This window comes from Petromyzon marinus, chromosome 35 (assembly GCF_048934315.1).
Source record: "Petromyzon marinus isolate PM22_M1 ecotype Great Lakes invasive population chromosome 35, UKy_Petmar_22M1.pri1.0, whole genome shotgun sequence".
Taxonomy (NCBI): Eukaryota; Metazoa; Chordata; class Hyperoartia; order Petromyzontiformes; family Petromyzontidae; genus Petromyzon; species Petromyzon marinus.
In genome coordinates this window covers 8,896,083-8,915,566 of record NC_133701.1, presented here as the reverse complement: position 1 = coordinate 8,915,566, position 19,484 = coordinate 8,896,083, and the positions used below count along the sequence as shown (strand labels likewise).

The 19,484-nt window shown below is 50.8% G+C and overlaps 1 protein-coding gene across 14 annotated transcripts in view; it reads right to left on the bottom strand.

Moving 5' to 3' along the window:
- The window catches only part of LOC116948931 (nuclear factor 1 A-type), a 387,014-nt gene that overhangs the window by 25,942 nt on the left and 341,588 nt on the right, over window positions 1-19,484 (bottom strand). For 12 of the 14 annotated variants that reach the window (XM_076071902.1, XM_076071901.1, XM_076071905.1 and 9 more), the window contains one exon: window positions 13,837-13,934. The exons of the other annotated variants lie outside the window; for them this stretch is intronic. In XM_076071902.1, coding sequence (XP_075928017.1) covers window positions 13,837-13,934 — 98 coding nt within the window. The remainder of the gene's footprint in view (window positions 1-13,836; window positions 13,935-19,484) is intronic. 14 annotated transcript variants of the gene reach the window in all.

Below are 19,484 nucleotides of genomic sequence, written 5' to 3'. Positions count from 1 at the left end.
GGCGACGCGGAACCGGCCCAGTGATCGGAGGCGACGGCGCAACTAGGGCAGCCCGTTCACGCCAAGGCGGCCCTCCCGGGGATCAGTCTGCGGGCCCCATCGCCTCGCCCCGCACGATGCGATGAGCGGGCGTGGGGGGGGGTGGAAACGGTAACGGGGAGTGGGGCCGGCTCAGCTGTGCATCGTCCTTTCCGCGCGAACTCGGACATCCACTGCTCTTGCCTGGCATTCCTCCACGCGCCCCATCCTTTTCCCCCTCCCGCTCCCCAACTCTAGCTCGGTGTTGCCACCCCCACCCCCCATCACCACCACATCCCTTCCCAACGACACAGCCGACCAAACATCCCCCCCACCCGACTACCTAAATCCCACCCTCCTTCCCTCCCTCCCTCCTCCCTTCCTCTCTCTCTCTCCACTCTCTCCCCTAACCGCCCCACATACGCTGCCACCTCCCAACCCTCTCCCCATTTTTTTTTCAAACTTTCCCTCTCCCCCTCCCCTTGCAAACCTCCCCCAAACCCTCCCCAACCTCCTCCCCAAGCCATAAGCCCCTGCTCAAGTTCAAGTTCACCGGGCGGTGACATCATGTCTGGTTGCTACGAGTTACGAGACGGTTCCGACGTGACTTCTGTTTGTGGGACGCAAACAAAACCCTCCTCTTTCTCTTATACTCCTCCTTCGCTCTCTCCTCGCGCTCTCTCACCCGCGCTCGCTGCGTCTATCTCGTGTGAATTCGCTCGCTCGCTCGCTCTCTCTCTCAACTCTGTGCCACTGCTGGTGCATCGACTGTACCGCAGTTTCAAACGGAACTCCTAACAGGAAAAAAAAATTGCTGATCCCGCTAAGGAAAAGTTTCTTTATTTTTTTTATTTTTTCGGGGGGGGTGGTGGGGGGTTCTCCCCCCTCCTCCGCCTCCTCCTCCTCTGTTCTTTTGAAACTTTTCTAAGCGGCTATTGTTCTACGGGCAGTCTTAAAAGTTTTTTTTTCCGTGGTGTTCAAAGGAAATCCAACAATAGGAATTAAAGCGCGTATTATTATTAAATGTACAGTCTTTGAGCGGTTACTTTGTACTGCGCCGCTAAAAAATATTTTATTCGCTCTTAAGTGCGTCTCACGCGAGTGAAAATAACCAGAGGATGCACGTTGCAAGGAAAACGTTTGGGAGTCTCAACCACGTCTGGGGCCTTGCATTCGTCTCGACCTTTGGAGAATTCCGAAACATAACTTTGGCATTTTTTTGTGGGGCAGGGCGGGGGGAGGAATTAAAATATTTATATTTCGTTGGAAGATTTTTTGTTTTGTTCAAACACTCACACGATTCGATCAAAACGAAAGCACTTGGATTGACTGGACCTACGCCTTGTAGGCACAGATCCCGATGATGTAACAATGGCCCCAGCGAATGCCAGCGATTCCCAAGTTCAACACAAATCACCGGCTACTTTACCGTCCCATACCGACAGATGTCAGAAAAAAAATGCGAGGATGCTTCATTAACCTCGCTGGCATCGCAGACAACAGCATGGGGCCTGTGAAGACCAACTCCAGATCCATCAACTTCCTCGCTGCATTAATACCTTAGCCCAACGTCAGCCAATGTTATTGGCATCGTGTGCACTGTACAAAGCCCTCATGCATTATTCTTTTTTTGTGTTCCTTTCAGAGCAGAACTTGGCAAGTTCCACTTTAAATTATTCTCCCAGTTCTCCCACACCGCGGCCAATCATTCACTCGCTCGCCTACCAGCTCGCTCGTTCACTTCGTCCTTCCTGCCCTCGCTCAATTATTCACTCGCTCAGTCTCTCCGGTCGCTCGTTCCTTCGCTTGCTCACCCGCTCGTTCCTTCGCTTGCTCACCCGCTCACTCCTTCCCTATCTCTCGACTTCGTTGCTAACTCGTTTAACAAGTCACTCACACACCCGTTGCTTCATTCACTCGCTCATTCACTTACTCCTTTATTCATCGACTTCTCCCACCCGTGTATTCAATTCTTCATTCACTCACTCACTTATTTAGTCACTCAGTCACTCCTTCACTCACTCGGTCACGCACCCCACTTACTCATTTCTTTCTCCGCTCGCTCACTCCTCGTGTTCCTTTTGCTCACTCATCACTCGCGCACCCATTCGTACGCATGTTGAACTTCTTTCGCACCGTACGTAGCCAACCGTGCTAATCGGAGGCACGGGAAATCCCTTCACTCGCTTTCCGCGCTCACTCATTCACTCGCTCGCTCGCTCAACCGCTCCGGGTCGCTTCAACCCTTCACTCAACTCGCTCACCGCGCATCCTCCGTGCACGGTTTGCTACGTACGGCGCGAAAGAAGTCCAACGCAAATTCTCACCCACCTCATTCGCGCCCTACACCCACCCACACAAACACGCGCGCGCACGTTTCACTTTTTCGTCTTCGCCGCCACAACATGGGGCCCACAGCCGTGCTCACTCCGTTCCACACACCTCAATTCCATTGTTGTGGTTTCTTTCTGTGAACCCTCCCCCCCCCCCACTTATTCCTACCCCCGAAAATCGCCTTCCCCCACCCGCCACCTCACTCTCTCTCACACACACACATGCTTAGCCCCCCCCCCCCACACACACACACGGCGGCGAGTTAGAAAATTGAGGAACCCTAATGAAAAGTGGCAGAGCTAAAATTATCTGCTTTCCAAGAACTCTAACGTGGGGAGCCCGTCTGGCTGCATTTAAGGAGCGCAGGAACGTCTCTGCCACGCTTAAAACCCTGACATGTGCTGCAATAGTCTCAGAGTACACCGAGTTAAGTAAATAACGGTACAGTTGCAAAGGGGTTTTTTTCTTTACACTTTTTGGTGCGTGTTATATATATATTTTTATACATATAAAAGGTTCATTTGGCGGTGACGGGCGCGTGTGGCTGTTTTTGTTTCTACAGTACGAGCCGTGCGGGTTGTGTCGTGGCTCTCTGGGTGAACATTTAAAAAAAAAGTTTTGATTTTGTGGAATAAAAAAAAATGTCTATATGCATATGTATGTTTGCAGATGTGTTTTGGTGTGTGTGTGTGGCCCTATATTGGGGCGCCGAGTTCGATTTACACTCATGGCCACCACCCAGTGACGATTATTTCAACCGGTCCTGGGCCTCTCCTAGGTCGACTGAGCCTCAAATGAGTAACTGGTGCGGTGTGTAAACATCGGCACGCGAGAGACAAAGGCGGCCCAGCGTGGTGCTGGCCACCGACCACCTGTGTCATGCCGGCCTTCATAGGTGCTCGCTAACAGCACTTGCTCCAATAGTCTGTTAAGGTTATACGGGGGATCTTTGTCTCTTTGTGTGGCTCCTATGTTCTTTGTGAATTTGAGAAAAACTGCACGGTGGAATTTGATTTAAAAAAATAAGGTTGGTTAAGCATTTGTTTAACTTCTGAAAGGGAATAAGATTTAATTAATTGGCCTCTGACCTTCCGGATTGATTTTTACAGAAGTGTTTTTTTAAGGGGGTGGAGTAGTGGTACGGTGGGGCAGTGGTTAGCACACTCCTCTAGGAAATTGGAAACCTGGGTTCTATCCCAGGCCATGGATACATTAGTGGAGAGCAACATCTGAATCGCTCCTACCACCTTTGCCAACTCTTACTGACCAGCGTGGGGAAGTATGGCAGAATAAAATTAAACGTCTGAGAAATAATGATTTCAGCAGTGGGTTGACAAAGGGCTGGAAATACATTTGTATTTACATATATTATATACCTTCAATTAAACAAATGTGCTAAGTTGCTTGGAAAAAGGGTAGATTATTAGATAATGTGAACTGAAATTGTAGGCATTTCATTTGGCGTATATAGGTGTATATATGTGCGACATTGACATTTTTTATTACAATGTGCTTTATCAGGTAAAGCCCACTGAGCTATTCACTCTTTTTCATAGGTGACCTGGCCACGCGTGATGACAGCTCATGGAAATGGCTTATATTATGATCACTTGGTGGCATTTATAGTAGCCGCCAAACGCGCGTTGTTTCTAAATGTGAATGGGGGGAAAAACCGAACGACCTGGAGAAAAATCCACGATACCACCAAGAGAAGAGAGGTCGCGTCAACTCCAAATATACTACAGGAGTCATCAGGGTCCGGGATCGAACCCACTTCCTCCTGGATACCAGGCGAGGGAGATAGCAACTCCTCGGCACCACGGCGCCCAACGGAGATAACGGAGGAACATGCACGAGAATATGCATATCCACTGGAAGATGGGAGTGATATTTCGATTTAAAGCTTTCGTGACTGCAAGGATTCATCTTCTTTGGTTCTTTCGGTAAAGTCACGTAGAAAATGAGAATAGAATAATAAAGTAAAACAATAAAATTCTCACGACTTTTCGGCCACAACACAATTAGCCTTCTTTCACCTGAAGTCACTTGTGTTGTGGCCGAAACGTCGTGAGAATTGTATTGTTTTATTTTATTATTTTATTCTCATTCTACGTGACTTTACCGAAAGAACCAAAGAAGATGGGAGTGGTAGTTCAACATTTCATGGTACATTTTTTTCTTGCACTTAGGTAGTGAAGGAGACCAGGATGTGTCTCATGTTCAAGAGTGGGCTGGAGTGGTGGGTGGGCTGGGGGGGGGGGTCAACAAGTTGACAAGAGCAGAAATAAACTAAACTAAGTGCAGTGAATGAAATCGGCTCGCATGCAGAAGCTGGAAGGATTGTTGTTGTTGTTGCAGCGCGACCGTGAGAGATGGCGACGGCTTTGGGAGGCCTTCATCCAGCAGTGGATTGATCATGGCTGCTGCTGCTGATAATTGTAATGATTATCATTTGAAAACCATAAATAGCAATCGTATAATTTATATATAACATTTGGCATGTGTTGGTACTCTTAATTAATTGCAAAAAAACACATTGCTAAATATACTGTCGCTGAAACCGCAACTTGACATGCAAACAAACTGTTTATAATTGGTTTGCAGACTTAGGGCTGCTAGCATATATAAAACAAGCTGCAGGTTTCGATACATTTAGAAAAATAAACACCAATGGTGCGTTACAACGCAGGATGAGAACACGTGAGAAGAAAACTGTCAGCCTTGCCACCGGCCCTACCATTACTGTCTCATCTTTAATTAATTGAATTAATCACGCGTAGCTGTAACGATCAGCTCATTAAGAATGCATGCATGGGGAGCCAGACTGGCCCAAAAAAAAAAACCCATGATCTGTAACACGTTAACGGCAGTATAATCCCACCCCCCCCCCACTCTTCCTCCACACGCCCCTCCAAAAAAATTGCCATGATGTTTTCAATAAATTAATGACGACTTGTTGAGTTCATTATTTTTTTTTCCCAGCCCGAATTTCACCAAAAAAAAATAACCCCCGAAGATGATTTACAGGTATTTCTTTTTTTTGTAACGACTGAAAATTACTTGAAAATTAGCTTTGGCAATGTGCTCTGGGGAAGGCCTGTAATTCTGAGCACTTTAAGCAGCCATCACAAGTCACAATCCGGGGGCAATTAGACCACCACCGGCCAGCAAGAGACGGTTCACAAAGGGGGCCTCTGGTCGTGGCGCTTTCTCTCTCCAGGGCCACGGCAAGTTTTTGGAGAACGCAGCTCTCTCTCTCTCTCCTCTCTTTCCTCTCCTCTCTCTCCTCTCTCTCCCGCTTGATGCACTCCACGTGCTCTGGAAACACCGTCGGGAATTGGATCGTTTTGGAATGTCGTCGCGCGTGCCGTTCCGTCCCGAGGTTCCACACCACGTGCTGGATTTGCACCTTCTTTCGGGAGCTGAATTCTGAACTGAATTCAGTTCAAGCCGATGGGCTAAACAGAATGTAAACTTATTACAGAAATGGTATTCGGATGAGGAGATTTCACATTTTAACGAGGATCTCAGTTTGAAGCTAATATTTTAGTGCACCCATCTTATTTTTTTATGAATCTAGCCCCCCCCCCCCACCACTTGATTCACCAGGGGCATTAAAGTTTGCTTAAAATCTTACTTTGGCTGAGAGCGAAACGTCGGACATCGTGCCAAACGACAAGACGCAGTATAACCCAAACACGTGTCGGAGAGCCGCGCTGCACAACCGCAATGACCCCATCAGATATGTTTGGAAGAACTTGAATAACAAGGCCAGAAAACATCCATCGCTCCCTCTGGCCAGCGGTGTGGGTCGCACTTTGCGTTAAATCATTACGGCAAGTGCCTCATTAGCAATGAACATCATAATAATGGTATAATTAGAATGACGAGCATTTTATTTTATTATAAGCTCTGAGAACGTGCTGACATGTGGCGCACTCATATTATATGCATGAATCTGGGCCGTCCCTCTTCGGCTATTTGGGACTCTAAACTTTTGCTTTAGTGCACTTATGCCTGAGCGAACGCCACTTTGCCTCTGCCCACCCACCCAAGCGACTCGCCGCCGCCGCCGACCCACCTCACCCACCCTACCCTGGGCCCTCCAATAATTTAATCAGACACCCTACGCCCCCCGCCTGGCAGACCCCCCCCCCCCTCCACCACCTTGGCACTGAGCTTGTCACTTCCCGCCAAACAGAAGGATCCCTGTACTGTATTTTCAAAGTGTGGGCACACGTGATCTCGTGCCGCTTCCCTTGCAGGAGTGAGGGGGCAACCCCCCTTTGCAGGAACTCAGAAAACTCGACGGGCACCCAACACCGCGGGACGGTGGCTTGCTGAAGCTGAGCGTGCGTGTCTTTTTTTGGTGCGTCTTTTGAGGGGGCGGGGGAAAAATAAAATCAAACAAATATATAATAACTTGGCAAGGCAGCGCTCTGACACGGCGACTCTCTCTCTCTCTCTCTCGTTGAACGATCTCAAAGCACCGCAACAAGTGAAGGTGTCCACCCGGCCATGGATAAATACGTATAAATGAATGTGAAAATGCAGCACAAGACACAGAATAATAAGTCGCTGGTCTGGTGCTCCTCTGAGTGCGGTTGATTATATCGGAATGAAGGCAGATGCTAACAGTGGGAATGAGCACGTTGTAAATCATTATGAATTTCTCCTTTCGAGCTCCCGATTAGGTGAACGAACAGGAAATTGAACGTGGGAATTGTACATTTACTGCAGTGTGTGTATGTTGAACTTCTTTCACACCGTACGTAGCCAACCATGCTAATCGGAGGTGCGGGGGGGGGACATCAAACGAAACACAACAAGTAGTTCTAAATAATTGAGTTTCCAATCTGGATTTAAAAGTGCGTAGCTCCAGTGGCTTCCTAATAATGGAAGAGCGTTCCAGACGGCCCCAGAAGCAGTGATATATTCCAGCAGAGACACAGACGCTGAGATATGTTAGAAGAGCGAAACGCTTCGAGGTGCGGGTGTGTTCAGCCCTCTCTGTCAATGCACTGCTAGATGAGGGCCTCGCCATGCTGTGCGGGTCGTGGCAGTTACTTGACCATACTTCACCACGCCAGTCAAGTGCGGGGTTGGTGAAGGCGGCGGGCAATAGACCCGGGAGCACAGAAGCACAGTACAATAATAGAAGTTGCTGCAAAAATGCAGCCCCGCAAGAAGCGTACGACATGTGCCCTGTTATATGTACACTAGTAGACAGACCTTGATCAATCCACTGCTGGATGAAGGCCTCCCCGTGCCACGTCGGTCGTGATGTTTGTTTGACCGTACTTCACCATGGGTTGGTGAAGGTGGGTGGGTGTTGAGAAGCTAGGTGTCGGTGCGAATATCACTCGCCACCGATGTCAGAAAGCCGAGTCAGGTTGCCCGGGTTTAAAGTGCAGTGTGCTAACCGCTGTGGCACCGCTCACCTGTCTAATGCTGGACTGTGTGCGCTGTTTCGGCCTGATCTGTTGTATCTCAACTTGCATGGAGATGGGGCGAGGGAGCGGGGGTTGTCAAGCCGATAAAAAAATAAATCATGAAGCATTCCCCACTGGCACCCTCCCCCCCCCTCCTTAAATAAACTGCTCCTGATCATTGCCCCGGCCACGGCAGGGCCATCGAGCCCGGGCTCCTTTGTTCCGTCGTTCCCGAATCTTGACGGTGCATTACGCCCTGGCTTGTTGTACGTCATCGGTTCGTCTTCTCCCATTTCTTTTTTGAAATTGCCGCCGTACTCTGGGTTATTTTGATGACGAATAAAAACGAAACAAAAATTCTTACAACAAAAATATGTACGGATATAAAAATGGTAAAGTATTGGAATTACATAGACGGCTGGCTTGAGAGTCAAACATACGAAGCAGCCCGTAACAACCGGCGTTCGTATCAACCGCACGGTTACACTAGAAACCCCAACGTTTACTCAAAAGCAAAGATATAAATTTTTTAAAAAAATTTCCCTCCGTCTCTCGATTCTGCTTTTTTCTTTAAGTTTTTTTTTTTGGTACTCCATTACGTGTGGCAGAATTAAACCAAGCGCCTTGTCCTTTGCTGGCACGCGTTGTGAGAATGAGAAAGAAAAAAACATCATTGATTCCAGAACGTATTTGTGCGAAACCTGTCTCCGAGCCACGCCACGTGACGTTTTATCACTTGGCTAAAACTATCTTGGACTCAGTCTACCTCCTCTCTCCCCACCACCTGAGAAGGATCATTTCAAAGTCTAAACACTCATTCAGCCCTCTTAGGTTAACCGCGATGATAAAGTCCTACAATTACCTATCGTGACCTTTCGCTTGGCTAAACTGCCGCAAGGCAAGGTAAGGCACGTCGATTGTAACGACGAGGACAGACGACAATGTCCTTGCGAAAGAGACATTTGCATTCTCGCTCATCATCATCATCAGCCATTGTCAATCCAGGTTGTCTATCCACCACAGAGAAAAGAAAGCTCTTCCGATTAGCGAGGTTGGCTACGTACGGTGCGAAAGAAGTTCAACATACATACAAGACTGCCGGATGAAGGCCTCCCCGGGCTAATGCCATCCCGTTACTGGGTCTTGCAATGCCGCAAATCCATCTCGCTTCGCAACGTCACACTTAAATCGTTGCTCCATCTCCAGGTGTGTTCCCCCCTTTGGCCTGCGATTCTATTCCCCAGTCTCGTCCATTGGCCGTCAGAGCCACGGTGTGTCCTGCCCAAGCTGACTCATTGCTTTCACGGTCTACACAATGCCTCTAACTTGTGTTTGTATTATGGCTGACGATTCATGACATTTTTTGAAATTCACCGATTAATCGGCAGCGATTTAAAAATGGCAGATGCCGGATAATGCGGTCTCGAAAACGCGCCACAGTGCGCGTCCAGCGTGATGCTGCGATTACGAGCAATGGCGATGATGATAATGACGAGGATAACGAACTAAATGAATTGCATCTTCGAGATGAACACCGTTAAACCCCATGCGCGCTAAAGCGCATCTCAAGCATCCGATTCGTCGATCAACCAATCCGATAATCGGTAGGAACCCATCCGTCGTTTCAACAGTCGACAAAGCCGCCACACTTACTCTCGTCACACCTTGCGCACGCGCACACACGTACGTACGCACGCACACACGCGTACGCACGCACACACACGTGCGCACGCACACACACATACGCATGCACACACGTACGTACGCATGCACACACATACGCACGCACGCACACGCGTGGAGACAGGAATTTTTAGCTTTTTTAAGTGGGTGGCCAAGAAAGTAATAAGACAACGGTGGCTCACTCGAGATTTGTGGCCGTCACGTGACTTGCCGCGGGATCTCCGTGCACCGCGCCACACCTGACATCGTTTTTGAGTCAAAGGCAAAAGCGGCCGATGCGGCTGAGGCAGCCGCTGCAAGGAGGCATATATCCTCCGTCGCAGCTGCCCGCCCGCCCGCCCGCCCGCCCGCCCACCCGCCCGGCCCGACTCTCCCATCAATCTCGCTCGGGCGAAGGCGGTTGGTGCGGGAAATTTCTACCAGGTGCGAGTGTGTGTGTTCCAGCATGTACCGTAACCGTCGTGCCGGCACCAGCACCGGCACCGGCCTTCAGGCAAAAGCTCGTGCGACCCGGTTAGCGGTTTCCCGATGGGCGCGGCTTCTGACGAACGCTATGTTTCCAGTTTGTCCGGAGCAATCGCGCCAAAATTAGGGTCCCGCTAACCACCCCGGCTACGGGGCGTGGAGACGGTAGACCGCAATCGCATTCCGACGCATAGCCAGCCGCCGCCGCCGCGGCGTGCCGGCGATGAGAATCGAGCTTTTCCTTGCGACCCGCGCCCACGTCGATGCACAGCTCGCCTGCTCTCTCGCTCCACCGCTGGACGGAGGCCTAGCCGCTCAGTGCTGGTCATGCGGGTTTGTTTGGCCGTACTTCACCGCCTCATCCGTCCTTGTCCTCCGCGGGTACCCAAGTTACGGGCGTGAAATGTGGCGATGCTTAAAGGGTGATTAGTGATCATAAAGCTGAAATGTATTCATGTCGAATCATCAGAATCAGAATATGTATTTATGCTGGAGGAATCTAATGAGCTATAAAGCTTTTTACCACAGGTGTCCGATGGCAATAAAAATGGGGATGGGAGGGCAGTGTTCATCCTCCAATGAAAATTCCACATTATCACGACAGGACCCAGTCCATAAACGGAGCCACCACTTCATTATGGGATCTCACCTTTCCAGAAAGGGTAAAACCTATTCTTATAGGGAAGAACCACAGTTGGCATCTCACTAAGCAGTGCTGAATCCAGCAGTGTGATACATCGCAGCTGTTGATCAATGATAGCGGGGAGCAAAAAGAATACCGTTGAAATATGCCACTGAAACAAATTGGTTTAACCATTAGAAAGTTTCGCTATAATCCACTCGTAACACTTCCAGTTGCCAGCAGTTGGAGCTGTCACATCCACTCGTACATAATCCACATTCAGGCAAAGGTCCCCCGTATAGCCTCTGACAAACTGTTGAGGCAAGTGCTGTTAGCGAGCGCCTATGAAGGCTGGCACGCCACGAGAGGGGGTTGGTGGCCAGCACCACGCCTGGCCGCCTTTGATGTTGACAGGCTACACCGGCTATTCAATGGAGGCTGAGTCGACTTAGGGGAGGCCCAGGACCGGTTCAGATAATCGTCACTGGTGTTGGCCATGAGCGTGAATCGAACTCGGGTGGCGGGGTTCGTAGTGCAGCGAGCAAACCGCTATATAGTGCTGCTCCCCACAACACACTTACACCCACTGAGAATTCGGCCAAAGTTGAAATAGCTGGGGTGGAGCACCCAACTCCTACCTCACTGCCGCACTCAATATAATTCAACGTAAAGCAGCAGTCAGGGTGATTGATGTTTCAGCGGCACTCACTGAACCACTGCAGTCACTCGCTCACCAGCGGTCAGACACCTCCTTATTACTCTTCTATGGCTACGACCACGGTCACTCTTTCTTGTGAATTTCACTCGTCGATTTCCCCACCCACGTTGAGGACTCGGTCTACCAGACACTGACCGTCTCGTCTCATCCACACGGTGTTCAACCACCACACCGCACACTCACCCACTTCACTCACCACGCCGCGAGGTCACACCAACACACACACACACTCTCGACCACTCAACAACAACCGCCGTTCACCACGAAGTGGCGGTGATGTCACCAAGATGCTTGTGCCAGGCTAGGTGCACTTTGAGGCCACGAGAAATGTCAAAGGCCTGCTGGCAGGAGGTCATGGGGCAGACCCAGGTGCCATGGGTTTACTGGCAGATGCACCAACTGGGTTCCCCACTCTGCCAACTCTCTGCATTTTAGTCGCCAGGCGCTCCGCTCGTTGTTGTGAGCTTCGCTCCTCTGCCCTCCGTTGTTGCTGGAGGGCGACTGCCTCCAACTCCCAGCAGCGTCCTTCAATAACCTCCTCCACAACCACTCACTCCCCCACTCACTCACTCTCCCACTCACTCACTCTCCCACTCACTCACTCACTCTCCCACTCACTCATTAACTCTCCCACTCACTCACTCACTCTCCCACTCACCACACTGCAGATGACAATGCTTCTCTTTATGCTTCTTCCCTCGCCCTACTCCACTTTGGAGTCCCCTCCCAACATCTCTCTTTCTCAAGCGCTCTCAATAATAATGATAACCTTTCTCAATTCGAAGCAACGTGTTACAACACCCTTATCTATCACAACTTGGTGGTGGCGGCCCGCTTAACGTTTTTGGCCGAGGAGCCCTGTGCTCAGCAGCTGCTGTGCGCAGTAAAAGTAAAAAAAAGAGACGACGTTTCATCTACAAATCACCAGGGCTAAGGACAGCGAGGAAAAGGTCACGGCTGAAATTCCTACCTCTGATCCAGACAAATAAGTGACCACGGCCAATGAAAGACAAGCCATTCAGCGTCTTGAATTTCTTTCCCCCTACCCCACTACCCACCTTGTGCTGCCGCCGCTCGATTGTGCCGACTGGCATTCGTCGCAGGTGCACGACGACTCAGGTTTTTTTTTGTGTTGTTGGCGCGTAAATTGAATTCGCGGGACCCATTAAATCCAGACGTAGGCACACGCACGCACGCGCACGCTCTCTCTCTCTCTCGGCGGTATGTGTAATGACTTACAGGTGCACGCGCGTACTTGGGAGTGAGCAAAGGATTTTTGTTGAATTATTTTTTAAATTAAATAACCCCCCCGTCGCACCACCTCCCTAAAATTGCTTGGCACACAAAAGGCACTGCCAGTTTGGTTACCAGAAAAAAAACTCGCAGTGAATGCCGGCGCAATCACAACGCTTACCTGCAGAACGGCGTGGCTAGCGCGCGCACACGCACACGCACGCACGCACGGACACCTGTACACACACACACGCACGCACGGACACCTGTACACACACACACACGCACGCACACACGCACGCACGGACACCTGTACACACACACACGCACGCACGGACACCTGTACACACACACACACGCACGCACACACGCACGCACGGGCACCTGTACACACACACACACGCACGCACACACGCACGCACGCACACACGCACGCACACACGCACGCACGGACACCTGTACACACACACGCACGCACGGACACCTGTACACACACACACGCACGGACACCTGTACACACACACGCACGGACACCTGTACACACACACACACACGCACGCGCGCATGCACGCACACCCAGGCACAGACACGCACCACCTGTGGTAGGCACACATGCCAGGGGGGGAGGGGGGCACGCACGTACACACACACAAGCGAACGCACCTGCATTGACACACGTTTATGTACACGCGCGCACACGCAGGGAGTAATGTCTGTTCTCGTACGAATAGATACGGACACACACAAAGATAAACACCGCCTGTGTAGCCTACATAGACTATTTGGAAGAGTCTTGTCAGCAAGCACCTATTAAGGTCGGAGACTGCGAGCCACTGCGCGTTTGGCCAGCACCATGACTTGGCCACCTTAATCGCCCCCGTGCAAACGTGTACACAACATGGAAGGTAATAATTTCGCACTGAGCCGACCTAGTGGAGGCCCAGAACCCATTGACGCTTTCACCACTTATCTTTGTCTGCGACCGGGAATCGAACTTAAGTCGCCAATTCTGTTTTGCACGATGCTAACCATGACAACACCGTTCCCACACATGTACTCACGCGCACACACACACACACACACGTGCGTTCACAAACAGGCAAGCAAACAGCCATGCACACACACATGCGTGCACACACACGCGCGCACACACACACACCTGCAGCGCACAGCGTAGCAAGCGTAATTTACAACACGTGTGAGCAAATGGTCTTTGAAAGCGTGGCTATGCGCGTGTGGGTTAGTGCATCGACATGCTGCTGCTGCTGTTTATTTACTGATGTTACTGCTGCCACTGCCGCTGATGTTACCGCTGATGTGATGTAGCCCACCTGCGGATGCTGGGAATGTATATTTACAAGGCCGGGGTCTCGGGGTCCCAAGCTCATGAAGGGGCGGTTGGTAGGGGGAGTGATGGGCGAGGAGTAAGCTGTTAAGGGGAGGCGACAAGGGTAGAGAAGGGCGAGAGGGGTGGGGGAAGAGGTTTGAAGGATGGGAAGATGTGGGGAGGGAGGGGGAAAGGGGGGGGTGGGAGTTGGGTTGGGAGGGTTACGGAGTGCAGGGTGTGTGGGAGAGAGTCGGGGGGGGGGAAGAGCATGGGGGCAGGGGCAAGGAAAGAGGGGACACACATACGTTCATTCAGGAAGTGAAACAATGAATCAAAACAGAGCAGGAAGTTTTAACTGTGAGCAACGGAAGCGAGTTTCCTCGTGCGGCGACGTGCGGGCAGGAAAGAGCCTCTGTGTCGCTTTAAGATTAACTTTTTTTTTAGATGTTTTTCTTTGTTGGTTCGTACTTTTAAAACGTAAAAAAAACAAAATGCCATTCGATAAAATATAATAAAAAACATTAAACATTTTTTTTTCTTTTAAATTGCTAATTTTCTTCGTCAAACGCAGTCATTTTTACCCAAATGTACGTAAAACAGTTTTTTTTTAAACGCGTTTTCGCTTCGTTAATGAACGCATGCAACAAAACGCGCTCTCAATTCAAGCGCCCGTCTTAATGATTGTTTCAGAATGAACCGGTGGGTTCACCCCTCCTCCTTTTCCAGAAAAAAATAATCAACGTTCAAACGGTGGGGGCGGGGGGCGGGAGGTGGGGGGGGGTGGGAAGAGATGGGGACTATATCTCAGGCTAGCGCGGCGTGTAGCTGGTTGCACTCGCAACCAGAACGCGGTTCTCTGCTCGTCACAGACGTGCCGATCATTTCAAGTCCACGTGAGTACGTGTGGGGCGGGGTGTGGCGGTGTGGCGCAGCGGTCGGCGATAAAAAAAAATCGTTCCCGAATCCCTGTAACCTGGGTTTCATTCCCGGCCACGGCTAAAACCGTCAGCGGTGGGAGTGATTTCTGAACCAGTCCTGGATTACCCACCCCTTTCACCAAACCCACACGGACCAAGCAGGGTGAAGTACAACTTAAATGATAAAACTTTTTTAAAAAAATTCTGCCAGGAAAGGCCCACTAGGCTATTTGAACCTTTTTCGGTAGCGACCTGGCAACAAATGATAGCTCAACGAAGTGGCTTATCGTGTGGACATATATAACAGCCAAATACTCTAAACGCACGCTGTTTCTAAATGTGGAGGGAAAGGCCGGAGAAAAATCCACGTGGCCACGGGATGAGAGAACGTGCAAACTCCATATATACCGGCATCATCAGGGTCAGGATCAACCCACGACCTGTACACCAGCCGTGGCGGCCCAAGGTACGGCTAAACGACCCCCATGGCCGAGATACGGTGTGGCGAGGCCGCAATCCAGCAGTGGTTTGACCAAGCGGCTGTACGAACGCCAGCGACGAGAGTTTCGCGAACAACACAGCACAACCGGCAGGAGAGATAAACGATCTCCCTCCTGCTTACTGGAGCAGGGCAGAGGACTACATCTCTATCAGACAGCCCTGAGCCAGTGGTGGAAATTCCACATTGCCACGGCAGGGGAACACTTCACAGATGCACGCTTGATCTTGTGAAAGGGAGAATTGGGGAAGAGAAGGTGAGATTGAACTTTTGCTGGGTCTGAACTGAGTTTGAAAACCTTCGCCCCTCAAAGAAAAAGATCACCAAAGTCGTTGTGACAGACTGTTTGGGCAAGTGCTGTTTGCGAGCACCTATGAAGACCAGCACGGGACGCGATGGGGTGGGTGGCCAGCACCACGCCCAGCCACCTCTATCTCCCCAGTGGCGATAATTTTTACACACCGCACCAGGTACTAATTTGAGGCCGAGTCCACCTAGGGGAGAGGCCCAGGACCGGTTGAGATAACCGTCACTGGTGTTGTCCGTGAGCGGGAGTCGAAGCGACCTGGCCACAAATGGCCGCCCAAACAAAGTGGCTTATCGCGTGGAAATGTATAGCAGCCGAATACTCTTAAACGCACGTTGATACTAAATGTGGAAGGAAAAACCGGAGGACCCGGATAAAAATCCACGCGACCATGGGGAGAGAGAGAGACGCGCAAACTTCAAATATACAGCAGGCGTCAGGGTCGGTATCGAACCCACGACCTCCTGCATACCAAGCGAGGTAGTTAACATATCGCTAACCGCGTGACGTCACTCAGTTGTGATTAGACATGGCAAGCAGCTTCACTGCCCCCCTAGGTTGCACAACGCTTGGCAGGACTCTGCTGAGAAAAAAAATTTATCCTGAGACTCAGTGAGGCTGTCCTGGGAAAACAAGTGTCAAAATAATAATAATAAAGCCATCATCGAGGGCCCAAGTGACAAGTGGTCACCACACAGGAAAGGGAGTAGTCTTTGTCTAGACGTGTCTGTTCCTCTGTGTGCCTCTGTGTGTGTACATCTCTAGTGGGGAGCGATAGTGTAGCGGTTAGCGCGCTGCACTATGAACCTGGCGACCCGGGTTCGATTCCCGCTCACGGCCAACACCAGTGACGATTATCTGAACCGGTCCCGGGCCTCCACTAGGTCGACTCAGCCTTAAATGAGTACCTGGTGCGGTGTGTAAACATCGCCACTAGGGAGACAAAGGCGGTCGGGCGTGGTGCTGGCCACCCACCCCCTCGTGTACCGTTCTGGCCTTCATAGGTGCTCGCTAACAGCACTTGCCCCTACAGTCTGGTACAGGCCATATGGGGGATCTTTGTACATCTCTTCATGGGTGCTCGCTAACAGCACTTGCCCAAACAGTCTGTCAAAGGGTATACGGGGGATCTTTGTCTTTGTACATTCTCTATGTTGCTCTGTGCCTCTGCGTCGCTCCGTATTTGTGTGACTCTCTGTGGTTCTCTTCGTGTCTCCGTGTTTCTCTGTTTGTGTGTCTGTGTTTATCTCTGTGTCTCTCTGTGTTTTTTACGTGTGTGTGTCTCTCTATGCGTCTCTCCGTGTTTCTCTGTGTATCTGTGTCTCTCTATGCGTCTCTCCGTGTTTCTCTGTTTGTGTGTCTGTGTTTATCTCTGTGTCTCTCTGTGTTTATGTGTCTCTCTGTGGTTCTCTTCGTCTCTCCGTGTTTCTCTGTTTGTGTGTCTGTGTTTATCTCTGTGTCTCTCTGTTTTTGCGTGTCTGTGTCTCTCTCTGCGCCACTTCTGTGTGTCTCTGGGTTTGTGAGTCTGTGTTCCTCTGTGTCTGTGTTTTTGTGTCTGTGTGTCTCTCTCTGCGTCTCTCCACGTTTTCTGTCTTTAGTTGTCTGTGTTTCTCTGTCTCTGTCTGTGCTTCTGCATGTATGCGTGTCTCTCTGCGTTTCAATTTTTCTGCGTCTGTCTCCGTGCTTGTCTCTCTGTGTATGTTTCATCCGATCAGTCTCAGTGTCTGTTTCTTTCTCGATGCCTCTCGCTCTTTCCCAGCTTCACATTTTCGACAGCTCGAACATCTTTGCCCCCAGCTTGGCCGCCTTTGCATGCCCACCCCTAACCAACCGCCAGGCGTGTTAACACTGCACACCAACAGGAGTGTGTCTGTATGTTCTCGTGTGGTCGTGTGGTTCGTGCATGTGTACGTGGGCAGTGCTAGCGGTAGCGGTTAAAACACTGCGCTATGAACCCGGCGACCCGAGGCTAGATTCAAGCTCACGGCCAATAACATTGCCGAATATTTTAATCGGTCCTGGGCCTCCCCTAGGTCGATTCAGCCTCAAATGAGTACCTCACGCAATGTGTAAACATCACCACCAGGGAGACAAAGGAGGTCGTGCGTGGTGCTGGCCACCCACCCCCTCGTGCGCCTTGCCGGCCTTCATAGGAGCTACTCACTAACAGCACTTGCCCCAACAGCTTATTAAGGCTATACGGGGGGGGGGGGGGGGTCTTTGCCTTTGTTGCGTGTGTGCAATCGCGACTCTCGCCAGGGTCACCGACACGGGGCGCAGCTGTTTAGGAGGCATCAGGGCTTAATGTCTCTCTGAACATATCTCGGTTTAGCGGTAGACCGGCTTAGGTCGCTACGCAGTTAGCAGGCCACCAGCCACAGCCAGAGGCACTCGGTGCGTGGTGCTGGCGCGCCAACCGGTAGGTGACAGGAGGCACGGACGACGAGAGTCGTTGGGTGTCGGGGCGCCAGAGCGAGGGGGTGAAGTGAGGTGAGCGTGGGGTTAGAGATGGACTGAATGGGATCGGGAGATGGGGGGGGGGGTGGATGGGGACAGAGGAAGCTCGGGGTCAATGAGGGGATGCGGACTGAATGGAGCCCCTGGGAGTCACCACCCTAATGCTACATCCACCGTGACTACTGTACAGCGTGCAAAATGCAGAGCCTTAGGTGGATAAAAAAAAAATCTAAGTTAAAGTTTGCTGTGTTGTGCAGTGCACAGCCTTCTGTGCCTAGCACTAGGCACTGCTGCACACCGTGTGACCACGCCGCAGAACAGGTTGCTATAGGCTGCCGCAGAGGCTACGTGCTGGGTACCAGAAGGCATTGCAGCGATATCTATTGTTGGACCGTACACCTATGCCCCCTGCCCACCAAGTCTGTGCACCTCGTCTTCACTGAACCGCATTGGCGAAGTATGGTCAAACAACGTCCACTGCCGACACGGCCGTCTAATCCGTAAGTGGAATGGCGAAAGGGGCTGTAACGTGTGCGTATTGCTGAAATGCTGCGCTTTGCATTGGGTGTACGTACATGTGTGTGTGTGTGTGAGGGCACGTATCTAAACAGGTGGCAGCCAATACGAGGCAACATGCCTAACCCCCTGCCCTCCCCGTTGACCCCTACTGCCCCCCTCTTGCCGCCCCTCCCCTCCCACCGCCCCCACCCCGCAGAGATGGAGCAATGAGGTCAGCCCGCGCGTAGGAGCGAGGAGTATCGTTGCATCGCGTGACCATCAGAAGACACGGCAATGGCTTTGGCAGGAGGCCTTCATCCAACAGTGGATAGATCACGGCTGATGATGATCGATGACGATAATGATGCTGAAGTGCACGTGTCTTCACGTAGAGAGTATTTGGCAGATGTGTACAAAACAGGAGAAAAAGTCGTGAATAATTCAATCTTTTTGCAAACCCCCCACTGAGAGGCAGACGCTTTCAAAACGCGCTGTAACAGAATAAAATGAACCCAGGACAGAATTATACATTGTGTTTTTGAGGCCCATATACGGAGTCATCGGGCGTGGATTTGCCCGTATAAGGAACACTGGAACAGGAATAGACCGATTTTAAGGATACAAAGCTTGATCCATGCTTGATCCATGCTCGAACGCATAGCTGTAATATTTAGAATACTTTTTTTTAGGTTAAAGTGATTCCTGTCACATGATTTATGGATCTAAAGAGATGATTTGGGGATCAGGAAAGGCCCATATTAGGCTGCACCTTGACGCCGAATAGATTTCTTCCACATTCACATAATTGATCGTTTATTCTGTCGCGAATTTTATCCTGTTACAGCGCAATTGCAATTGTTATACCGTTGACGAGTCACTGACGAACAAGCGGACGGGACAGCACGGGATGGCATGGACACGTCTGACGGGTTAGACGCTTTCCCACGTGCGTGGAAAGCGTAAAAAATTTAAGA